The sequence below is a fragment of the Dipodomys ordii genome, unplaced genomic scaffold, assembly GCF_000151885.1.
Source record: "Dipodomys ordii isolate 6190 unplaced genomic scaffold, Dord_2.0 Scaffold17, whole genome shotgun sequence".
Lineage (NCBI taxonomy): Eukaryota > Metazoa > Chordata > Mammalia > Rodentia > Heteromyidae > Dipodomys > Dipodomys ordii.
The window spans coordinates 10,763,540-10,787,857 of NW_012267233.1; the positions used below are offsets into that span (position 1 = coordinate 10,763,540).

Here is a 24,318-nt window from a genome sequence, read left to right on the forward strand (position 1 = left end):
GGCTTTTTTCTTTTTGCTTATGTGGTGCTGAGGAATCGAACCCAGGGCCTCATGCATGCAAGGCAAGCGCTCTACCATTGAGCCACCTTCCCAGCCTGATGAACATTTTTTAAAGGAGAAATTAAACTTTATTTCAACTTTGAATTCCAAATAGTCATAGAATCATGATATTAAGGAACTGAAATGAAGCAAAGAAACTACAGAGGCTCTCTTGCTGTATACCTTTACCAGATGCTAAAGTTGCACTATAAGAAATAGGGCCACATGGTGGTGCTATTGTGCCATATGAACATTGCTGTTGTAGCAAAAACAAATAGTTGTGTTATTTGTTTTAAAACCAGGTAACATTGTCACTTATGTGTACTGAAAAGACTGACACAGCAGTGTTGATGTAATATTTTCATTATATAGTTATAGGTTATAAACTGGAAATTTCTTCGGGAGAAAGCTTTTTGCTAAGAATTTAAAATATGGCCAAGTTACGTATAAAGACTGTAAGATAATGAAAAATATTAGAATAAAAATAAACATCCTAAGCAACCAGTATTGCTTTTATGAATAATTTTGATTTATTTTAGGCCAATATCTTTTGTGTGTGTGCGTGTGCTGGTACTGGACTTGAACTCAGGACCTTGTCCTCTTGCTTGGCTTTTTTGCTCAAGGCTGATCCCACTCTTACACTTCCTGGAATGGCTTTGAACCTTGATCTTCAGATTTCAGTCTCCTGAATAGCTAGGATTTTAGGCATGAGCCATTGGCACTCAGCATTAAATGTTTTTCTTAAAAGTTGAATTATAGGTAGACTATGATTCAAACAAGTAATAGCTCAGTAATATATATGTTTCCAGAAATATCAGGCATCCTTGTTTGGGATCCTATATTTTCTAACCAAGAAAGAAAACAGATAAATATTTTCTTGTTATCCAAGAAGTAAGAAATATTTGAAAATAACAAGTCTAGGAATTTAGTCACTTCCTGTGAAGTAAGAAGACATTTCTAAACATTTTATTGTTTTCCCACAAAAGTTTGCCTGTATGAGATGATTAGAGTCACCTCTGCATGTGTGTGCTGGATTTGTTTCCTCTAAAGTAAGAAACGCAACCAGAATTTATTGTTTTTCTAAAGCTTAAAAAGTTCATTTAAAATGAAATGCTTATAATGAGTTAAGTTGCAATGTGAACACTAGATTAATATTTCCCCTAATTTCCTTTTATGAAAGCTTTGCTAAAGTAATTCATTGTGTAAAAAAGAATCCTAAGAAACAAACAGTAATTCAGTTTTCTTACTCATCTAGTGAAGATAGTTTTTTGTTTTTGCTTTTGTTGTTTAGTTTCAGTGAGGATGAAGAATTGCAATAATTCAGTAAATTTAGTAAATATAAGTATTATGCATCTCATATTGTAGCACTAATGTGCATAACAGGAGACAAATAAACATGAATTAGTTCTTTTCTCTAAGCTTAGTTCTTTAAGAACATCTACTAAGAAATATCTGATTAACCTAGTTTAATTGGCACATGCACTTACACATAATCAATCAACTGGGCTTTTAAAAAATCACTCAGTTATTCACATATTTTAAATTAGCTTTCTTTACTGTGTTAAAGAAGTTTTAAACTGTTAATTAATTGATAGACTTGAATTGAAGAAATCACAAAATTAAGAATTTTGAGCACAACCAAATTAGACTCATCATATTGGAAAGAGCACACAATCTGAACTCCCTACAAACTGAGATATAGAGTAAAAATGTATCAGGGTTGTGAATCATGATCTATCTCAAATTTGCTCTTGTTGAACTTGTATTGTTTTTAGCATTGGAAGTAATGTTTAGAAGATTATCTACTTAAAATCTTCCAGGGCTCATCGTGATTCTGGGGCATCCTGAAAGGATGTTATTCACAATTCCTTTTTAAATTTTCTTGTACTTTCAAAAATAGGACAGCTGTTTTCCTTTTTTAAGAACCCCAAATAACAATTTGTATATTTTGCCTTTATTTAGTTCACTCAAAAGATTAGAAATTTGAACCTTAGCCATAAATTTCTAATCTTAGCCATATGATTGATAGAAATTGACTTCACAGGCCCCTCTAATTCAATATTCCAAAAAGTAAGTAACTAAAGATGTTAAATTAAGCTTAGTTTGAGATGAACTATAGACTCAAATTTTGGAACTTTTATAGAAAACTTTTATAGGAAGTTTTAAAGAATGCACTGTGTCAAGATGGTTGACAAAAGGAAACTGTTGACCTGTCAGTCCTGCAGAACAGGAGGCCAGTTTCCTGGCCACACAGCACATCGGCCTCATCTGCTTACATCCAATACCTGAGAACCTGCTAGGATATTCAGAAAGGGGAAGAAGAGGAAGGAAGAAAACCTGTGCACAAATGTTTGTAGAAGCTTAAATGTAAGAACTGGAGACAGCCAGATGTCCTCCAGTAAGTAAACTTTTAAACAGCGAACATCCATGTGATGCATTACTACCCAGAAATAGAAAGGGACAAATAATTGATCTAAAAGCCTGGATGAATCTCTGAAGAGTTGTGCTGAATGGAACAGGCCAATCCTTTGCAAAGGCTGTGGTTAGGGTACCAAATTTTCTATTTATGCATCATTCTTGAAGTGCCAGAACTAGAGAAATAGAAGACAGAGTAATGATTTCAGGGGTTGGGCAAGGGTAAGAGGCAAGTAGAGCAGCTGTGACAGAAATGTCCTGTATCTTCACTGTGTCCGTGTCAGGATCCTGACTGTGATGTTGTACTAGAAATTTGCAACATGTTACCATTTGGAGGAAACTAAGTAAAGTCCTCAGGACCTTTCTATATTTTATCTTACATGTGAATCTACAGTGATCTAAAGAAATAAAAGGTTCACATGATATTCAGTATATACTCTGTGCAAATGAACTGTATAATTTGTGGATAGAGACAGAGGGGAAAACTGGAAAGCAAAGGAAGGGCTGACATTGTCCAAAAATGAACTGTACTCATTACTTGACTTATTAAATGGTTACCTACTCTATGCAACACCTTAATAACAAATTATATTAAATAAATAAATGGTTTACTTAAAAATCTCTAGTTCTTTTTATCCCTTGAACAATAGTTAATACACATTCTGAGTTTTATTTACTTCATGACTTGGGAAAGTTTAGGTTTTTAGTGATCAAGATCTGATGGAGGTTGTGGAAATTTCTTTTGACTTGGTTTCTAATTTAGTCTAATGCATTTGTATAATATTAAATAAGAAGGAATTACAGAATTCTGTAATTTGATCAAGTGTGTTTTGTGACCAGGCCTCTGCATATCAAAAGAAAAGGGCAGAAGCATAGTTTTTCTTGTGGAAAGCAGAACATTAGGAATACGTCATTATTAGGAATACATGGGGATATAACTATATGGTATCCGTACTCTTATATCCAAATACAAAGGAGAGCTTTTCATTATGTGAATTCTGTTGGCCTTCACATAACCCCTTCGCTCTCTTTTTAACATTGAAATTGAGGCCATTTCATGTTGCCCTAGTTGTAAAGACTCGCTATGGTAGTCAGGGTAAGAGGTGGACAAGGACTCTGCTTTAGATAAACTCAGAATATTTGTCCAAGAACATTGAACTTAGAGAATCCGTGATGAGAAGTTTATCTAGATTGCTGTTACAGAACCAGGAAACCAGGAGGCAGCTGAGGAGAGGTGTTTTGTGTGCCATCACGTCTTTGCCATAGGCACTGGTTCAGTTGTGGGCATAGACCTTAACATCCAGTGTCTCAGCCACCCCCCCCCAGCCCAGGTCCAGTGTAGCCCCAAAGCTCCCTAGGGTGCCTCATAATGTGCCAGTAGTCATTTCCCTATGTAAACTAAATGTATTTGATAACTGACAACGAATGACCAATAAAAGGTCAACATGCATCTCAACCTGACCGTGAATTTTAGAGTTTGTGCTTTATATCCCACTCCTTAGCATGGCACATTTGAGGCGGGCACACAGTAAATGTTTGTTTAATGACTTAGTGTTGCTTTGTTGTGACTCATGCTTCCTGGTGTGACCTCTTTGCACAGTGCCTCCAGACAAGAGTCGAGTGGGTGTGCAGGGTGTTCTTGTGGTCTCCAGGGCATAAAGGGCCAACCCACGTGGGCCCCATAGATGCGTGAGCCCGTGGTGACAGACACACTGTGTAGGAGTGACACAGGCGAGGTAGAGAAAACTACAACTAGATTGGGCCTGATTTTCTTCCACACTGAAAAGATAGGGGAGAGATTTAAGTATTTGTGTCCCAGACAGATTAGAAACATTTTTATTTAAACAAATCCTGTTTTGTTTTAATATAAGTTATGGCTGATTTTGGCATCAACCCTCCTCATTTTTGTCTTTCCTTTTCTTTGTCTTTCCTTCCTTCTTCCCTCTCCCTCTCCCTCTCCCCATCTCCCTCCCCTTCTCTTTTCCTCTCCCTCCTTCCATTATTTGCCAACACTGGACTCATGGCCTTGTACTCTTGCTTGGCTTTTTCACACATGGCCAGTTCTCTACAACTTGAGCCATGCCTCCAATTCCCAGTATTTTATTTCTAAAAATGCTTTTGTGAGAGGCTGGGGGTGTGATTCCATAGTAAAGCACTTGAATAGCATGTGGAAGGCCCTGGATTTGATCTCTACCACTGAATAAATAAATACAATAAAATGCTTTTGTAGACTAATTTGGCGGCTGGCCTCCATGTATCTTGTGAAGAATTATGCATTGGGAATTCCAAACAGTGACTGAAAATGATCTTCAGAGCCTTGTTTGTTCCTTACTGGTGGCACATAATTTGGCTCTTTACTTCCCTCCTGCTGCTCCTGCTTTGCCATTTGTGGCTCATATCAAGCCTTCTGCTCTCTTCACCATCACAAGTCGCTGCCTTGGCCTAGGTGTCTAGAGACCGCGCACAGGCCCCACTGGCCTGTGTAACAGCTCGTTCTTTATGCCACACCTTAGTTGTAACTGATTTTTTTTTAATTGTAGATCCTTGCTGGTACATTACTGGATATTTTTGTTGCACCTTGTTAAGTATTGAACTAGCTGGCTGAGTGACCACTGAAGTGCAAAGATCTAATCTTGCAGCCCACGTGAGTATTTGCTACTGTGGACTCCTCAATGTGGGAGACTTACAGCTTTGATAGAGAGGAGTTCCGTCTGCCACTGTGCTCATTAAATGTGGAGTGAGGTTGGCAGTTCCTCAAGGACAGAGAAACTGACAAGATTTACCACACATACTCTCACTCAATAAGCAGACAAGAAAGGCTTGTGGTCATACTGAGCTGACATTTACAAAATCCCAGTCAGCCAACCACAAGAATTCTTACAGCACTTGAATAAAAACTTCAAGAAGGCTGCTTTTTAATGTCTCTTCTTACGGAATCTAGAATCTATTCTAATTACAAAATCTCTTGGTATGTGGTATTTTATTTTTTTAAATGTTGTCCCTTTTTTGGTGCAATCCAGTGAATACTATAGTGGAACATAAGGAGATTATCCTCAAGAAAAGTTCTTAACTGATTTATTGAGGTGAGTTTTGTTGTTGTTTTTCCTTCCAGTACTGAGAGCTCTTGCTTGTTCACAGCTGGCGTTCTACTACTTGAGCCACCTGGCTTCTTTTTATTTTCTGGTCTTGGGACTTGAACTGAGGGCCTAGGTACTGTCCCTGAGCCTCTGTGTTCAAGGCTAGTGCTGTACCACTTGAGCCACACCTCGACTTCCAGCTTTTCTGAGTAGTTTATTGGCGATAAGAGGCCCACAGACTTCTTGCCCAGGCTGACTTCAAACTGCGATCCTCAGATATCAGCCTCCTGAGTAGCTAGGATGACAGGTGTGAGCCATAAGCACTTGACAACCATCTGGTTTTTCTGCTGGTTAATTGGAGATAAGAATCTCATGGGCTTTTCAGCCCAAGATAGCTCCAAAACGCAATCTTTAAAATTTTACCCTCCCAAGTAGATAGGATAATAGGTGTGAACCACCAGCACCAGGGAATAATTAGAGATTTATTATTATTATTATTATTATTATTTTTAATCTAGAGCCAGGTATGAGAGAACATGCCTGTCATCTAGCAGTTGGAAGGCTGCAGCAGGAGGATCATGAGTTTAAGGCCAGCTGATGTTACATAGGGAGACCCTGTTACAAAGCAATCATTATTTAATTGAGAATCTACACTTTATTTTACCTTGACCTCTGTAATTGGTAATTAGGGGCATGATTTACTTCACATGGGATTGGCCTTAACCGCTCCTGCTCACCCTTCACTTCCACTGAGCCATAATGTGCTCTGAGTCCCTCACAGGCCATCCCTATCTGCCGCTGTTCCAGATCAGCTTCTCATCTGTTCTTGCGTAGACTGTACCACCGACCTGCTGTTGGACGTCTCCTGTCCAACCCTCCATATTGCCTCACATCTTTCTAATTGACTAATGGGATCATCCATGTCCTTGGCTTAAAATCCTACAGTGACCTTCACTGAAATTCCAGAATAATAAACTTTACCTTGCTCAGAGGATTCATAAAAAGCCTCTATTCAATGTCTGGCTCAGAACAGGCCCTCAGAATATGCAACACCCCTCCTCCCCCAACCTGAGAATCCATGACAGTAGCAGAGGGAGCTCTGGTGTGAGTCAGTCCAGGGCTAGAGGCCTAAGACTGCGGTGTAAAATCAGACTGAAAAGAGAAAGGACCCCAGAGCATCGCAGTCTCCGGAGCCATGGTTCTGCTTTCTTGAATCCCATGGAAGTTAGGCATAAGAGTATTAGTCCAACACCCAAGTCCATTAATGTTCCAGAAAGAAGACCACTTAAAAAGCTAAGCTGACTTGCCTGCCTGTGACTAAGCTTTTTTAACCTTAGAGTCAGAGAGGCAGCCTGTAAATGCATCAATCTCTCCCTGTCCCTTTGTGTTTGCTCTTCCGTTTCCTAGTGAGAATTCCTGTAACAGGTTTTACCTTTTTCTTAAATGAACCGAGGGGAAGAAGATCAGAGCTTTTGTTTGCACATTGGTAAAACAGAATGTCCTGAGGCACACTAGTGGCCAAAAATATAGCGAAAGGGATAAAGATGAACACATGAGCAGGAGAGGTGGAGTGTACAGTGCACACCATTGTCCTGTTCCAGACCCCAAGCAGACCTCTCCCTCATCTCACAGTCTGCAGACAGTGGGAGTCTGCCAAAAATCAAATATTGGGATGAACATAAAAATATAGGGTTAATACTATAAAAAAGAAGAATTGACATTGATTTAATGATAGTTCCCATTTTTAAAATTCAGTTTACTTTTTTCTTTTTACAAAATCCTGTTGAGTGTCAAATAAGGCAGGTGATATGTGCAGGTAGTTTCAGTTGCCATATGGAATATCTCAAATATGAGAAGAAGCAAATAAATCAAAGAAAATTACTTTGTATTAAAATTTGAATGTCTGCCAGCAATAGCATTTACACACACACACACACTCACAAACCCACACCACAAACAGTTCTTTAAAGTTTAAAGATTGTATATTCCTGTCTTCTGATAGTGTAATAAACTTAAGTCTCTCAATCTTTTTACGTAAGATGAAATAAAATAGTTTTATAGCATTTTAATCTTGATCCAACAGATGTGAAGAAAATAAAATATTTTAATGGAAAATAAAATGTAATTGATAACTTTGCTATTATTCCTGTTTAGGAAGGTAATTTATTATAGGCGAGTAGCCAAGAGGAATAAGAAATAGAACTTGTTTACTTCATTGTCTTGGCTTCCTTTGGCTTAATCAGATCTTACCTTATATTTTTATTACAGGTTTATTTCCCCCACTGCGTCACAGCAATGTCCTACGTTTTTGTAAATGATTCTTCTCAGACTAATGTGCCCTTGCTACAAGCCTGTATTGATGGTGACTTTAACTACTCCAAGCGGCTTTTGGAAAGTGGCTTTGACCCAAATATTCGTGATAGCAGGGGCAGGACAGGCCTTCACCTCGCCGCAGCCCGGGGGAATGTAGACATCTGCCAGCTGCTGCATAAATTTGGTGCTGATCTGCTGGCCACAGATTATCAGGGAAACACAGCTCTTCACCTCTGTGGCCATGTGGATACCATACAGTTTTTAGTTTCCAATGGACTGAAAATTGATATTTGGTAAGTTCTTTGTCGATTTTGAAATCTAGGTCTTTCTTCTCATTAGTCTTTCATTCTGTGATCTAATCTCTGAGACTACTCATTGTTTCCTCATTGATCAATTGAAATGACAAGTTCAGAAAGGCGTGGAAGACAGTGAAATCTTGTTAGGTGAGTGCAGGAGCTAGAGGCTGACTTCTAGATCTATGCTGAGTTAGTGCAATTCTTTCCTATAAGAATAGTAACTAGTTTAGTGTGAGACAATAAAGAAGCAAAGAACTAACATTTGTTGAAAATATACTTCAAGCTAGACCATGCTTACTTACGTTAGTTTATTTTATTCACACAGTAAATAGCTTTTACTATAGTTGTTGTCTTTATTTTATGCATGAGATCTTTGAGAAAGAAGTCACACAGTTAATAAGGGACAGAGCTAGAATTTGAACCTGGTTTCGCTGACTCCAGAGTTTGTGTGCCTTCTGCCACATAACAGGCCAATGTCATAATTTCTCTGGGGTCCAAAGTCCTTTATTGACTAAACAGTGTGAGGAAGTCATGGGGTTTTTTGTTTGATTTGGTGAGATCCAATTTCTTGAAAAATGTCACGCTACCTTTAAAATTGAGCTCAACCTATAAACAGCAGTTATATATTGCCTGGTTTATTGTCTCTAATGCCCCTGAGTCTGAAAAAGAAAGTAAGAGATTTGACTATTACAGGATAGAATGGGGCAGAAATTGACTGTAGGACTTGATATGAGGGGTTTTGTCCTGTTATGGATGCTAAGTAGCTAGGTAAACCGAAGCAATTTTCTTTTAAATTCTTAGATTTCTTTATTAAAGAGGGAATCTAGAACTAGATTTCTCTAATTAATCTCCATGATGGTCTTATTTTCCTTGCTTGCTATTATTTATTCATTCTTTGACCTTTTATTTTTTTTTTCCTGTCCCTGGAAAGAAAAGAAATACATTAATTCAAAAGTCAGCTTCTGGCTTGATTTTTGGCTCTGCTTCTACTTCTCGTTTTGTGCTATTGGTCCCATCCTCTCTTTGCTGAGATCTACACTAACAAGTATAATTGCTGTACACCTGCCATCATGACCTCTTTATGTTTGTGTTTGTTTTTAAGCAATCATCAAGGCGCTACCCCTTTAGTTCTGGCGAAGCGCAGGGGCGTGAATAAAGATGTTATCCGATTGCTAGAATCCCTGGAAGAGCAGGAGGTAAAAGGATTTAACAGAGGAACCCACTCAAAACTGGAGACTATGCAAACAGCTGAGAGTGAAAGGTACTCAAGATATTATTTTTAAGGGTATACATACATGAATTTTTATTTTAAAATGAAAATACTCGTTTTCAGAATATTCTAGATTAAATATATTCAAAATGTAAACCCACTTTTAAGAGTGAGATATCATCTTATTCATGGTAGACTAATTGTTAGAACATAGACAAAAATAACAAATGCTGGCAAAATATAGAAGTAAAAATCTTTTAAACATTGTGGGATTAAAGATTACTAAGTTCATTATAGAGAATTAGTAAGTCCATTATAGAGAACTTACTCAAAACTGAAATTAGATATATGATACAGCAAACTCATATCTGGGTATATACCCCAAGAAAATGAAATAAAAATATCAAAGAGATAACTACATACCCTTGTTTACTACTTACTACATTATTCTAAATGGTTGAGACATATATATTCTTCTGGGTTTTTTTCCCTTTACACCACTTTATTCTTTTTTAAATATATATTTTTTATTGTAAAGATACTGTATAGAGGGGTTAGTTACATGAGTAAGGTAATGAGTCCATTTCCTATGGAGCATTGTTACCCCCTCCTTTGTTTTTCCTCTACCATCCCTTTCCTCCCCACCTCTCCAACTTCTCTCCCCCACTCAAAATTGTAAAGTTCATTTTCAACATAGTGTCTTATTCAAGATACTATTTTTGAAGGGGCAGGCCACTAAGTACTTGAATATTTTGTGGTTACCTTGGAAACTTTTTATTCCTTTGTTCTTAAGTGCAAGGTTTTGATACTGTCTTTGAATTCCATTAAAGGTCTCTAGGGTTCCAGATTACAGTTGGGAAACTATTGACAGAAGTACTGTGTGAGCACAGGCACGTAGTACTGTTAGTCTTCCGCTGTACAGCAGGAGAGGGAGTTACCCTCTGAATATGAGGGAAGGAACAGGGCTTGAGAAGTTTAAGTACAGGTCACAGAAAAGATGGAATTGCAGAAAAGGAGGGAAATGACTGAGAAATCAGATAATACTAGGAAGATGGAAAAAGTGGTTGCAAGGGTAGAAAACTATAATGTTGGGAAATAAACACAAGAAGCGAAGCTAAGAGTACCATATGAGTGAAATCACTCATTGAAAATGACTTTCACATCAAGTTGAACTAGTGAAATTTAGGCTCTTAAATATTTTATCACTTTCATCTGGAAGCAGCAGAGAAAACACTTTAGAGGGCTCCAGAAAGGTGCCAGCTATCTTTTCTCCTGGCTTCTCTGGCTCAACAGGTAAAGTCAGTAGGGCTGACCTACTTTGTCATAGCATAGAATTTGGTGGCCTGCCATGGACTTTGAGCCTCCAAGTTATGCAGTGAGATGAGAAGCATGATGAACTTACCGTGAATAGTAGAATATAGATGAAAGAAACAAGGATCCACATGAGCTGTTAATCAAGCATCGGGGAGATCAGGACTCAGATTTAGGATCATGTAGACCACTGGATCGTTAGTTCTGTGAATTTGAAATGGAATGGCTTTTATAGCTCACCTTTCATCTGATTCCTTTGTTCTGGTGAGAGCCTTCCTTCTTCATGTGCTGGTTGGTGTATTCCTGAGCACCAAGCTTAGGGCTTGAGCTGGCTCCCCTTCAAGCTTAGATTTGTTTTGCTTAGCTACTTTAAAGCACTTATATTATCTTAAGCAGATGGAAGGGTTTTACTCTAAAATGGTGCATTCTTCTTAGGACTTAGGATTGGGAGCTGGCAAATACATGAAGTAAATAGAAATCAGACTCATCCGCAAACCTTTCCTCCCACCTGTGTATAATCAGGCTTCTGACCAACAGTCAGAGAGCCACAGGCAATTGAACATCTTGGAGTTAACTCTTCTTCGTAAAGACTATGCTCCTTCAAAACAACTTGTTTTCATCTTTCTATCAAATTATGTGAACTTACTTTAAGTTTTGTGTTTGTGTGTGTGTGTATACTTGTACTCAGGTACTTATGCCCTTACCTCAGCCTTTTTACTCATGATTGGCCCTTTGCCACTTGAACTATCCCTCAAATTCTGGCTTTTTCTTAGGTAATTGAGGATAAGAGTCTTACAGATTTGTCAACTTGGGCTGGTTTCACACCTCAGTCCTCAGATATCAACCTCCTGAGTAGCTAGTATCACAGGTGTGAGCCAATGACAGTCAGCTACTCTAAGCCTCCTTTTTGTTTGAACTATGAAAAATGTTCAAGAATGTGTTTTTTCTTAGTGTAGTTTGGAGACTTACTTTGTTAATAGCCAGTTTCTTGATCCCTCTTTTATCAGAAATATACTTTTGCTATGTTTCAGTCATGCTTACTTATTAGCTAAAAAGTGACTCCTTGTTTGAGTAGTCCAGTATCAAGTATTTATTATTCCTACTTTTTTCCCACATACTTATCATTTCACTTCAACATGAAATTTTTTTTGCTTATAGCTTTGTATGAAGCCACTTCTTCAAAAATTCAATTACTGGAGTTGGAGATCTGGCTCAGGTGGTAGAGGTAGAGTGTTAATTAGCCACTGAACGAAAGCATCAGACATGGAATTTGGTTCTGGTCTTGGACAAAAAATAAAATAGATTATTAATGCATCTATTACCTGGTTTTCTGATCTTGATGTTACCCGTTAGTGTCATGGTTCAGCATAGTAGATGATGCTTAAATTAAATTTAAAGACATCTTTAAGAAAACCCAAACCAAATGGATTATCACTTCACAGATAGTAGGATAGCTGTAATCCAAAAGATAGGATGAGAATGTGGCTTGGTCATGGAGCCTTTGCCTGACATGCATGAGGCTCTGAATTTAATCCCCAGCATTGCAAGTGGAAAAAAACAACAAAACAATGACAAAAAAGACAGATAGCAAGACCCTCAACCATTGCTGGAGGATATAATGCAGTGCAGCCATTTTGGAAAACAGCCTGACATTTCCTCCAAAGGTTACACATGGAGCCACCATCTGACCCACAATTTTATTTCTAGGTACACACCAAACAAAACTGAAACACTGTGTTCACACGAAGACTTCTGCCCAGATGTTCACAGGACCATTGTTCATATAGTCCAGACGTGGAAACTGCCCAAATGTCCATCGGCTAGTGAAAGAATTGACAATATCATCTGTTCATGAAGTGGAATATTATTCCACCTTAAAAGGGCTGAAATACTGATGGATATTGAAAACATGCCACATGAGAGAAGCCAGTCTCAAAATGCCACACAATTGTACTTATGAAGGTCCAGAGTAGGCAAATTGAGAAACAAAGTAGATACAGAGGTTTCTGGTGGGGGGGGGGGAATGCATGGGGCAGAGGAGTGCCTTATGGTATAGACTTTCTTATAAGAGATGATAAAAGTGTGTTGGAATTAGTGGAGCTGGCTTACAACTTTATGATCACTAAAACCCACTACATTTCATAGTATAGAAAGATCAGTTTTATGACATGGATCATATCCATAAAACAAGTAGAGCAAAAACCATAAAGGGCTTGGTTAGCACATGGCATGGCTTAACTGTGTGACGGGCTTTTACAGAGCAGAAGATAAGGCAAGGTCTTCAATGACTGAGCTACAATGCTTTCCTTAGAATTCCCCAAGTTGTAGCATAATTTCTGTGTGAAAAATATTTCCCCACTCCTGCATGTTATCTTAAGTTCAATTTAGCTTTTTAAAAAAATTATGTCGACATGGGATGATAAAGACAGTGAGGATAATACAGGTTTAATACACATACCCAGAAGCACCCCCACCGCTACCTCTAAACCGGAGTCAGCTGTGCCCTGAACAATAGGAAGTGTTTTACTGGATGAAATTGCTGTCCAGAATTTTGATTAGCAGAGCTCATAAAGCTCCTAGAGAATGCTTGCGGAATTCTTGTTTTATACCTATCATCTGAATGTACTGAGAGCATGTCAGCATTGCAGAGTCAGTACATTTCATACAGCTCAAAAGAAACCTGTCTTGCACCCCCGTATTTACAGTTTCACTTACCATCTATCTTATTCTGGACTTTTCTATATTATTGTATATTGCCACATTATTCTCTTACTCAGAAAATAGACATTTTTTAGTGTGAAAAGAACATGGATGTTAATTTCATTGTGCACACCGAAGGTTGGAGGAAAATGAAGAGGTTTCAGAAGGGTGGTAATGAGCTTGTATAACCAATGGATGGTTGATACATATGATTATGGTCTTTGTGGCTTTAATTTAAATGATACCCTATTGTTGGACCTGCCTGTTGTGACATAACTGAGTGCTAATCCCGTAAAGCTTCCAGTCTATGACCATGTGTCCTTCCAAATACCCAAGTCAGACATCTTATTTGTCTCTTTCTGGTGGTTATAATTCTATTGATAATGTTCGGAAAACCAAAATCATCATCTTATAATGTTTATACTACTATATTTTCAGCTAGATTTAGTCTTTATGCAGAAAAGAAATAACTCATTCTGAATTATTGTATAACAGAAATAAAGCCAGTAGGAGAAAACTCTTTAGAATTCTCAATGTCTAGACCAGTCCATGTGTACAATGAATGAGGAATAAGCTTCCACTATACTTAAAGAATCCCTCAGATTATTAAATTTATAAAAATTCCTCTTTTACGTCTACATTTTTTTAATGATTTCTAAAATGTACACCTGTTTTCATTTATATGAATTCTTGAATTTTATTTTGAATCTCCTAAGTTTAAAATAAAATATATTTGGCTTAGTATATTGACAGAAACCGCTCATTTGACCTATTTTAAAACTTCTGTGTGGGGCTTCTTGTGTACCATTTTTAATTCTAATTTGACTGCTGGATACTAAATGAAGGTCCATCATTATTATTGTTTTATCAGTTTATTGTTTAAGGTAGATTGTCCCATTACCTGTGGATCTCTAAATGGGCACCTGGGTGAGTGAGAGCATCATTACAAGCTAGTTTTCTTCTTGTAAGTGTTGCATTGTAAGATCAGCCTTTTCTAAGTAATATAACGGCTCTCGTTTCATGGTTTTGAAGTGGTAAAGTATGCCCTTTCACGTCCTTCTCTTCTCTCTCTCCTACAGTGCCATGGAAAGCCATTCTCTACTCAATCCCAACCTACAACAAGGTGAAGGAGTTCTTTCCAGCTTTCGAACCACATGGCAGGAGTTTGTAGAGGATCTGGGCTTCTGGAGGGTCTTGCTTTTGATCTTCGTCATTGCTTTGCTGTCTCTGGGCATTGCTTACTATGTTAGTGGGGTGCTGCCCTTTGTGGAAAACCAGCCTGAACTGGTACATTGAAGGAGTTCATGCGAGATGAAGAAAAGACCTGTTTCCTGGCTCCCAAAATTAGTTCTGTTTCTCAGAATTTTTCTTAGTTTAAGGCAGTGAGGACTGTACATTTTTGTTTTTGCATTTTTATTTACTATGACCCTGTGTAAAAGAGGGTTTTTCATTTGAACTTCAAGTGTGAGTCAAGTTTATAGTCAAGTATACTGCATCCTCATTTTACCTCTGGAGGAAAGTTCCCGTAGCCTTGCTTGATGTAATTGTAGTAACCAGTAGCTGAAGAGTAGTGACCATACCCTAATGTAAGACCAGTTGACATACCCAAAAAACAAAGGAGTTTCTTGGATGATTCAGGTTTGGTTTTAGTTTTGTTCAATTTTTGCAAGAACCTCTTTTCTTTCTTTATTTACTTTCTATATAGCAAATTAGTATCATTAAACTATTTGGTTTGTTCTAATATTAATAATTTAATTAAATATTTCTTTTTGTCAGTTGTGGAGCTTGAACTCAGAGCCTGGGCACTGTCCCTGAGCTTTTTTCTTGCTCCAGTCTAGCGCTCTACCATTTTGAGCTACCATGCCACTTCTGGTTTTCAATTGGAGATACGAGTTTCACAGACTTTCCTGCCTGGGCTGACTTCATACTTAGATCCTTAAATCTCAACCTTCTTATAGGCACGAGCCACTGGTGCCCGGCAATCATTTAATGTTCTAATATTTTCTAATTGAGGCACAAACCCTTTGAAAATAAGCTATTTTTTGTAGTTTTAGGGTAATTTTGACTTGTTGCAAACTGCTTTGTTAGTATCTGTGAAAAATCAGCTGAGAAGTTTGCTTCAGTCACTTCTAGGAGGCATCCTATTCATCAAAAATAGTCAGGAAAATACTTTTTGTACTGAATAGTTTGCAGGGAAAAATCATTCTGATATTTAACCGTCAGCTTAATTCTTCAGTACTATTGCAGTTCAAGAATCAGTTCTCTAAGCTGGCTGTGTTGTCACAGCTTCATCTTATTTATTTCATGTGCAGCCCTGCTGAGAGGCTGGAAGAGCTTCTGCCCGTGCATATTAGTAATCTTTGACAGCAGGAGTGGTTGAAGTGTTTTTGAGCTACCTGCCTGAGCAGCACTGTGCTGGGTATCATAAACTCTACAAATGGTAACATTATGTAAGTTGGAATCTGGCCCCAAACTGTACTGCACCTCTCAGCAGTGTGCTTGAAGGCCTTTTTGTTAATGACTCTATCATGTATAAATCGTGTTCTTAGGTTATTAGAAAAGAATATTTAAGCTTAATAATTGTTCGTTGAATAAAGTCTGAAAATTAGAGTGAAAATTTGTGTTTTTTTAGAACAAAGTCATCTAAACCACTGCTAATAGGTTTGTTGCTAGAATTAGAAATCATAGAGTACAAGTGGTATTTCTGTGATTCTTTTTTGCTTCTTGATCTTTTTCTCCTTTGTATCTAGTGTCTGATACTGAGGCTTTTTTCTTCCATGTGGTTTTATTGTATCTTAAAGAGATGTTTTAAGGTATCTGACTACACTGCTTCAGGGTCAGCTTGCATAGTCTTGCTTTTGGGTTAAATGCACAAAATCAATCATGCTTGGTGTGAATACAGAATGAATAAGTGAATAAACAAATATATATGGTTTTAGAGTGGAGAACACTGGGACAGAAGTTCAAAGTACGCTTTGTAATTAGCTTTGTAAATCTAAACAGATGCATGATTGGCCATTTTTTTAAAGATTAGTTTTTCCTTTAAATTCTTTTTTTTTGGGGGGGGGGTCCAGTCATGGGGCCTGAACTCTGGGCCTGGGCGCTGTCCCTCAGCTCTTCAGCTCAAGGCTAGCGCTCTACCACTTGAGCCACGGCGCCACTTCCAGCTTTTTTCTTTTTGCTTATGTGGTGCTGAGAAATTGAACCTAGGGCCTCATGCCTGCAAGGCAAGTGCTCTACCACTGAGCCACCTTCCCAGCCCTAAATTCTTATTTCTTTGTATTTTATTCTCTGCATTCATCATTCAGTAATATCACCAATAAATGTATTTATAAATCCTTAATCACAATCTATTTCCTTAGTGTATTTTTTTGATGGTACTAGGATTTGAACTCAGGGCCTTGTATACTTTCTAGTAAGGTACTCTACCACTTGAGTATGCTACCACCTAGCCCTTTTTTGCTCTGGTTATTTTTGAGATAGATTCTCAGCCTTTGCCCTGATTGGCCTATACCACAAACCTGTTTATACTTCCCATTGTAGCTAGGATGATAGCAATGCATCACTCCGCCTGGATTTTTCTACTGAGATGAGGGCTGATGAAGTGGAGCCACCTCAGCCTCCCCATCTTAGTCACGCTGCCTACCTGTTGGCTGAAGATGCCGTCTCACAAACTTTTTGCCCTGGCCTATCTAGGAGCAACTGCTGCTCAACAACTAGAATTACAGTGCTGAGCCACTGCTGCCTGGCTCTTAATGCCTTTTAATTTCAGGATTTATAATGGATTACAGTTGACTATTTTAAAAAAAAATCCAACTTTGATGTAATAGATACACAGATTTGCATATGTGAGTGCCTCACAAATACTGTGAACCTAATTTGGGTGAATTGTTTTTGTAGATTTAAAAGTGCCACCACGTATTGTGGTTAAGCACCTCCCAATTAGGCAAGTCACTAACAAGCCTCTCTCATTGCATCCTTGCATGGCCTAGGGCATGCCTGTCCCTATTTTATAAAATGAGAAAGAAAACTGACATGGGCACAGGGAGGGATCAGTGACTCATCACACAGGTAGGCTGAGGAGGGGTGTTTTCAGGTCGAGGCTCTCCCCCCAGTTACGTTTGCTCTTTCCTCCCTCCCCGCTGTTTGTCACGAAATTGGCCGTGGTACTCTATCTAGAGCTTCGCCAGCTGCCTTCTCAGCAGGCATTACTGAATCTTCCATTCCTGTCCCGATGGTCTTTCCTCTTCCTTTATTGTACCATGTTTACACATTTCCCCTTAGTAGAACCCTTCACGTTCAAGCTCAAACTCTGGCATGTTCAGACCTTCCCTAGTTGATTGTGGACTGCCCCCTTGTTTCTGCCACTTTATACAAACTCTCTGATTCTATTCATTTTACAGTTCTTGATGTGTTTCTGCACAAGCTTGTAATTTATTTGTCTCTAATGAGAAGCTTCATGAAAGCAGGGCCTTAGCATCTATTTTTACAGCTGCAACTATCTGTCAAAAGTGCATCGTGTACGCTCTTTGGACATAAACACTGATAGCATCACTTGCTTACCTGTGACTGCATTTTAAAAGTTTCAGATTAAATAGCTTTTTGTTTTCATGTATTGTCCCCTGGCCAGCTGCATGGGTGCATGTGTGTTGGTCTGTGTCACACAGCACGTTGGCCATTAGGTGGATAAACGGTTTAGGCTGGTACCATGTTGCTCCTTTTTTAAGTCACACACAGGTTTCCACCAGCATCTCCTGCCTCAACTTCACCGCTCAGTGTAGAAGCCCAGGAGCAATAGCCACCTTTTCTTGTTACTTCAGTTTTGGTTTTTGTTTAAAATTGGCCTCTGCCTTTGACTTGTGAAATTTTTTTATATATGTATCAAAGTACTTACAGCTGCAGGAACCAATTCCAAATCAAAGCAGCTTCAACCACAGAAAATGTATCAGTTTATGTCATTGAAGTCCAACAGTAAGGTAGAGACTCCTAAGGGTGTACTCCAAGGACTTTAGTGTTCCCAGGCTTTGGACTCTGCCATCCTGTCATCTGCATTTCCCATCTAGTTCTGAAAATGTTCAGGCATTATATCCACATAAAACCATGTAAAGAAGAATCCATTTCCCCAGGAGGCTTTGCTGTGAAACCTCTAGCAAAACTTTTGTTGGCATTACATTACGTACCATTTCTCAACCACCCAGTTCTGTGGACCAGTTGGCTTAGGCCAGGATTGCAGGGTTAGTGAGCTAGTTATTGGTGGGGGTGGTAGCGTTCATGACTACTTGGACCGGTGGTTTTGAAAGAAATTGGCAGTAGGCAGAGATCATAGATGTTTTATGTCCCACAGCACTTGGGGACAGCTCAGTACAACAAAGAATTGTTCCTCATCCCACATGATTCTTGAGTGTTCTGCTGGACATTCATGTATTAAGAAAAAAAATTCACCAGGCTCCAGTGGCTCATGCCTGCAATCCTAGCTAATTAGGCAGAGACTGGAAGGATTACTGTTCCAGGTCAGCCCTGGCAGAAAAAAATTGGGGAGACTCAAAAATTACCAGCAAAAATATGGCTGGAGACATGTCTAAAGTGATAGAGCACCAACCTATCAAGTGTGAGGATCTGAGTTCAAACTCCAGTACTGCCCAAAAGAAAAAAACCTTTTGCAGTTATCTAAAACTAATCTCCATTTTACTTTTTTTTTTTTTTTTGACCAGTCCTGAGGCTTGAACTCAAGCCCTGGGTGCTATCCCCGAGCTTCTTTTGCTCAAGGCTAGTGCTCTATAACTTGAGCCACAGCTCCACTTGCAGCTTTTTTGGTAATTTATGGGAGATAAGAGTCTCACAGACTTTTCTGTCTTAGCTTGCTTTGAACCGTGATCTTCAGATCTCCACCTCTAGAGTAGCTAGGATTACAGACATGAGCCACCGGCACCTGGCTCCATGTTTCATTTTAAAACAAGATAAGTTTTGGTATAATTTTAATGTACCATGAATTTTCTAAGAGTAAAAGCACCAGATAGTTAAGGAAAGAGTTCAAGAATTCTACCTGTTTTAATCAGTTGCAATACTACTAATGGTAAGAAAGTCACCACATCACTGTATTACAGGCATGGATGACTTTTTCTAACACAGTACCTAAGCATTCACGACGTGTAATACACATGTCCCTTTTTCTGCCTATATATCATATGCTTTGTGTGAAATGATCATATTGATTTCAAAAATGACCCTCCCTTTTATCTGGGTCCCATGCTTATCTTATTTAGTCATCATGGTGTCCTTTACCAAGTAGTTTACCTTGGAGGCTATACCAGGAAATAGTTTTCCCCAAAGTTAATAGAATACTGAGAGGAAAGAGGCCAGCATCTGGTTAAACTGCCCTTTAAGATTGTTCAGGCTGCACCCCATTCCTTTGTGTCTTAGAGTGGATTCCAATCAAGTTCTCTAGGAGGATGTTGGTCTTGCCATGGATACCTTTCCATGGCATCCCTCAAAGTACACAGGCCGTCCTGGACTTCCCACATCACAACTGACAGCCACAGCCCAAGTCCCAGGGGTCACCATTCACCACACTCAAGGACTGTGATCTGGAGTTTCTCCTTACCTAGAATTCATCCAAAACTTAGCTGATAACACTATTTAGAGATGCTGCTTGGAGAATATGAAAATTAGCATCGTCCAATAAAAACTTGCAGTGGCAGTATTTTCTATCTGTGCTGCTCAGTGTAGTAGTCACTTACCACTTTTGGCCATTTAAAATGAAATACAAGTTCAATTTTTTTATTCACATGAATCACATATTTAGTGATTAGTAGCTATCAGTGGCAATTGTATGAGATAGTATAGAAGAACATTTCCATTTTGCAAAAAGTTCTATTGATCTTTAAGAAAGAAAAGAGAAAGAAGGGAGAGGGAAAAGGGGAGGGAGGGAAATTCATTGACCTTTTACGATTGGAAACAGTACTTTGTTGCCTCCTATTTGAAATGCAATTATGGTTTCAAGTTCAGTTTGCCTTCTTTATGTGTCTTTCTTTGTTCCAAAAAAGAATTTAAATTCAGCTGAACAAGCAGGTATTCTAAACTGTGGAAATCAAATATCCTAGGTTGTTCTAACATACTGATGAATCATTTGAGTAAGTAAGCCTGGAAAATACACATTAACAAAGTTATTGTAATCATGGAATTTTAGGGTTAGAGGGACATTAGAAGATACACATGAGACAGGGAAGGGACCAAGAGGAAATGAACGCATGTGGCCCCACAGTTAAGAACATTGTTTGGATCCAGACTTAGTCCATCACAATTCCCTTTTCCATGCTGTGCTTTCCATATTTCATTTGTCCCTTCTCAACAAACGGTTCTAAATACTAAAGTATTAAGTATCTTGTATTAGCTACATAAAGGTAGACTTCCATGCCATTTGTTTTCTGGGTACTGTAATAGTCTGGAGGACTTTTTTCCCAAACTGATAGCCTTAAAAGCCATGGATATAGATTTCTCCATTTATCATAGATTTCTCCCATTTATCAGTAGTAGACTCACCACAAACCTGTCATCTCTTGATAAGCAGTTTGAGGGGGAGGAGAGGAGGTACTGGGGCTTGAACTCAGACCTTGGGTGCTGTCCTTGAGATTTTTTTGCTCAAGCCTAGTGCACTACCACTTAAACCACAGCTGCACTTCCAGCCTTTGGTGGTGGCAATACGGGTCTTATGGATGGTCCCTGTCTGGACTGGCTTTGAACCGCAATTCTCAGATCTCAGCCTCTTAGCCAGTGCCTGACTCCTTAAGCAATTTCTCTTAAACATTTCGAAAATCCATATTACTTTCTCTACATAACACATTCCATCATGGAAATGTTTTAGAGAATGCTAAGCAGACATCTCCAGAGTTTCCTATATGGCAGAAATACTGATCCATCCCCATGCTGTTTGTCCTGTGTGTCCTCCCCACATCTTTACAAGCTTTTCCCAAAGTCAATGAATGAGATACAACCAGAGACAGAATAACCCACAACCAAGGTAAAACTCCCTACATCTGTTTAGAAATCATATTTGAAGGTGGCCAATAGATTTGCCATCTTTTTGTCCCACAAAGATGGATAATTAGCCGGGTGCCACTGTTGGCTTATTCCTAGAAGCCTAGCTACTCAGGAAGTAGAGATCTGAAGATTGAGGTTCCAAATTTAGCCAGGGTAGGAAAAGTCCACGAAACTCTTATCTCTAACCAGTAAAAAAGCAGAAGTGGAGCTGTGGCTCACATGGTTGAGCACTTGCCTTGAGCAAAGTAAGCTTTGAGACATGCTCAGGTCCTAAGCTCAAGCCCCAGGACCAGCACCCAAAAAAAAGCGGGGGGGGGGCTGGGAAGTTAGCTCAGTGGTAGAGTGTTTGCCTCGCATGCATGAGGCCCTGGGTTTGATTCCTCAGCACCACGTAGGCAGAAAAAGCTCTGTGACTCAAGTGATAGGGGCTAGCCTTGACCTGAAGAGCTGAGGGACAGCGCCCAGGCCCAGAGTTCAAGCCCCATGACCGGAAAAAAAAAAAAAAAGATTATTGTTTTGCTGTTGTTAATCTAGGTTAGGTTTTATATTCTTTTTTCTTTTTTTGTCTACATTAGTTTAAGGATCAATTTAAAAGCAATCTCTTTCCAAGGGAAATTCTGACTTGAAATTCATGGCAAGTATGACTTCTATTTTGAATATACATGCATATATATATATATACATATAAATTATTTACTGAAATCATTATAAAATAATGTATGTATGTATGATTTTATGAGTAGATGTAGGCCAGCAAATTTCAATTGTTTTCCTTTCTTATTCACAATATCCCTTTACATGTGTTTAATATTTCATGATCTGCAAATTTAGCTCTGCAGAATATTATGTGTTTGTGCCAATAAGCCCAATCCTCCATGAAACTCAAGAGTTATTGTCAGCCTAATCCTAATACCAATTGCAAATATTTAGAAATGTGGCATTGCTGCATTAGTTATTTCCACCTATAATTGGGCTTGGAGAAGGTTGTTTTCTGACATAATCATTTGCTCTCTTTCTTGGACGTCTATTTCTGAATTTGCAGAGCCTGGGTCAGAGTTGTGTATACTGTGTCTCACTGAGATTTCAGCTCCTAGGAAGTAAAAATAAGTTTTGAAATAGTTTCTAGGTCCCTGGCAGAGAAAACTGGCAAAGACCATAACTTACTTTGGATAGTTCTGGTCAGTAAAATGCCATCAGCACAGGATGTTCTTTGAGATTGTGATTCAAGTTTAAGAAAAATAAAATGTTGGGATCCCCAGACATCACCCTAGCCCAGAAAGCCCTTCTGTGTCCTTACTCTAAGCATAGGCATGGGCAAGTCTCTATGTTAGATCTCCTGACTCAGAAGGAGAGGCCTGTATAACCAGAGATCACCTCCAGGTTTCACCTGTTGAATAATCTGCAGTTTATTTTTTTTTTATTTTGGGATTTCCAATTTTAGATGAGACAGCTGTGGATATGTGCAGAACATGCAGACTCAATGCGAACAGTTCCCAGCTTTACCTGATGTGAACCCACCTTGGTCAAATAGTGGTCAGGTTTCTGAACTTCTGTTTTCATGTGTAAAACAGAGAGTATACTGACCTCCCATATTCATTAAACTTAATAAAAATAACTACTTCAGCCCTACAAAGAGCTATAATTATATAAGCTGTTATTATCCCCATAAAGAAAATGAGTCAAGTTTTTCAAACCAGAATCTGTTTAACTCTGGTGATCTTGTGCTTAACCCTCTGTATGAGACCTCATCTGAACGCACCTGGCCCATGGATAGGAACCCAGTATATGTTTACCTCTCTCTGCCACAACAGGTTTAATGGACTGAACTCTGGCTTTTTATGCTTAACTCTCTACATGCTACAAATCTCTGTCCTGCTGAGGAAATTTTACTAACTGCTCTATTATTTACAAACTCTGTGGCCTTTTAAGGGCCCACAGAACCTTTTAGGTGCCATTTCCTTAACTCGATCAGTTTTTCCTCACAAAAAAAGCCATAGCTCAGAGATCAAGTGACTGAAAGAAAATTCCTGAACTTTAGTCAGGTGCTTGTGGCTCATGCCTATAACCCTAATACTCAGGAAGCTGAGATCTGAGGATCAGGTTTGAGGCCAGTCCAAGCAGACAAATCCCAGAGACTTTTATCTCCAATTAATCAGCAAAAAGCCAGAAGTAGAACTGTAGCTCAAATGATAGAGGGCCAGCTTTGAGTGAAAAGGCTAAGGGACAGTGGCCAGACCCTGACTTCAAGCCCCAATACTGTCACACACACACAAAAATTCCCAACTCATAACCCCAATCTCATGTTTACATTGAGCAAGGAAGTGTATACCTTTTTAATCAACTGAAGTTTTAAAATGCCGTATGCGGCTGGTAGAGTGGCTCAAGAGCAGCTGCCTAGCAAGCATGAGACACTGAGTTCAAACCGAAGTACTGCCATAAAAGACTGAATGCTCACCCTGTCAGACCAGAGAGGATGATTCACTTGAGTTCCCTCAGAGATAATCCAGGTGTCCATGTCACATTTGCTACAATGGTTGTCTTTAATAGAATCAAGCATAGCACTAGCAGAACAAGTGAGAATATTGGAAGCTAGGATTTCCTTTGTGGTTGAATTTTTTCTGTCTAGTAGGATTTGTTTCTTCATATATATATATATACATATATATGTATATGTATACACACACACACACACACATATGGTCAGTCGTGGAGCTTGAACTCAATACCTGGGTGCTGTCCCTGAGCTTTTTTCCTCAAGGCTCACACTCTACCACTTTGAGCCATAGCACCACTTTTAGTTTTCTGGTGGTTTATTGGAGATAAGAGTCTCACAGACTTTGCTGCCCTGGCCGGCTTTAAAGCAGCGATCCTCAGATCTCAGCCTCCTGAGTAGCTAGGATTACAGATGTGATTTACTGGC

General features: G+C 38.9%; 1 protein-coding gene across 2 annotated transcripts in view; it reads left to right on the forward strand.

The window, feature by feature from the left end:
* Positions 1 to 15,171, forward strand: part of Ankrd46 (ankyrin repeat domain 46) — a 22,827-nt gene extending 7,656 nt beyond the window's left edge. Inside the window, exons 2-5 of one of the 2 annotated variants that reach the window (XM_013012527.1) lie at positions 4,995 to 5,098; positions 7,800 to 8,137; positions 9,243 to 9,401; positions 14,441 to 15,171. In XM_013012527.1, coding sequence (XP_012867981.1) covers positions 7,827 to 8,137; positions 9,243 to 9,401; positions 14,441 to 14,657 — 687 coding nt within the window. In that variant the 5' untranslated portion in view covers positions 4,995 to 5,098; positions 7,800 to 7,826 and the 3' untranslated portion in view covers positions 14,658 to 15,171. The remainder of the gene's footprint in view (positions 1 to 4,994; positions 5,099 to 7,799; positions 8,138 to 9,242; positions 9,402 to 14,440) is intronic. The other variant, XM_013012528.1, reaches the window with a different exon arrangement.
* The last annotated feature ends 9,147 nt before the right edge of the window (positions 15,172 to 24,318 follow it).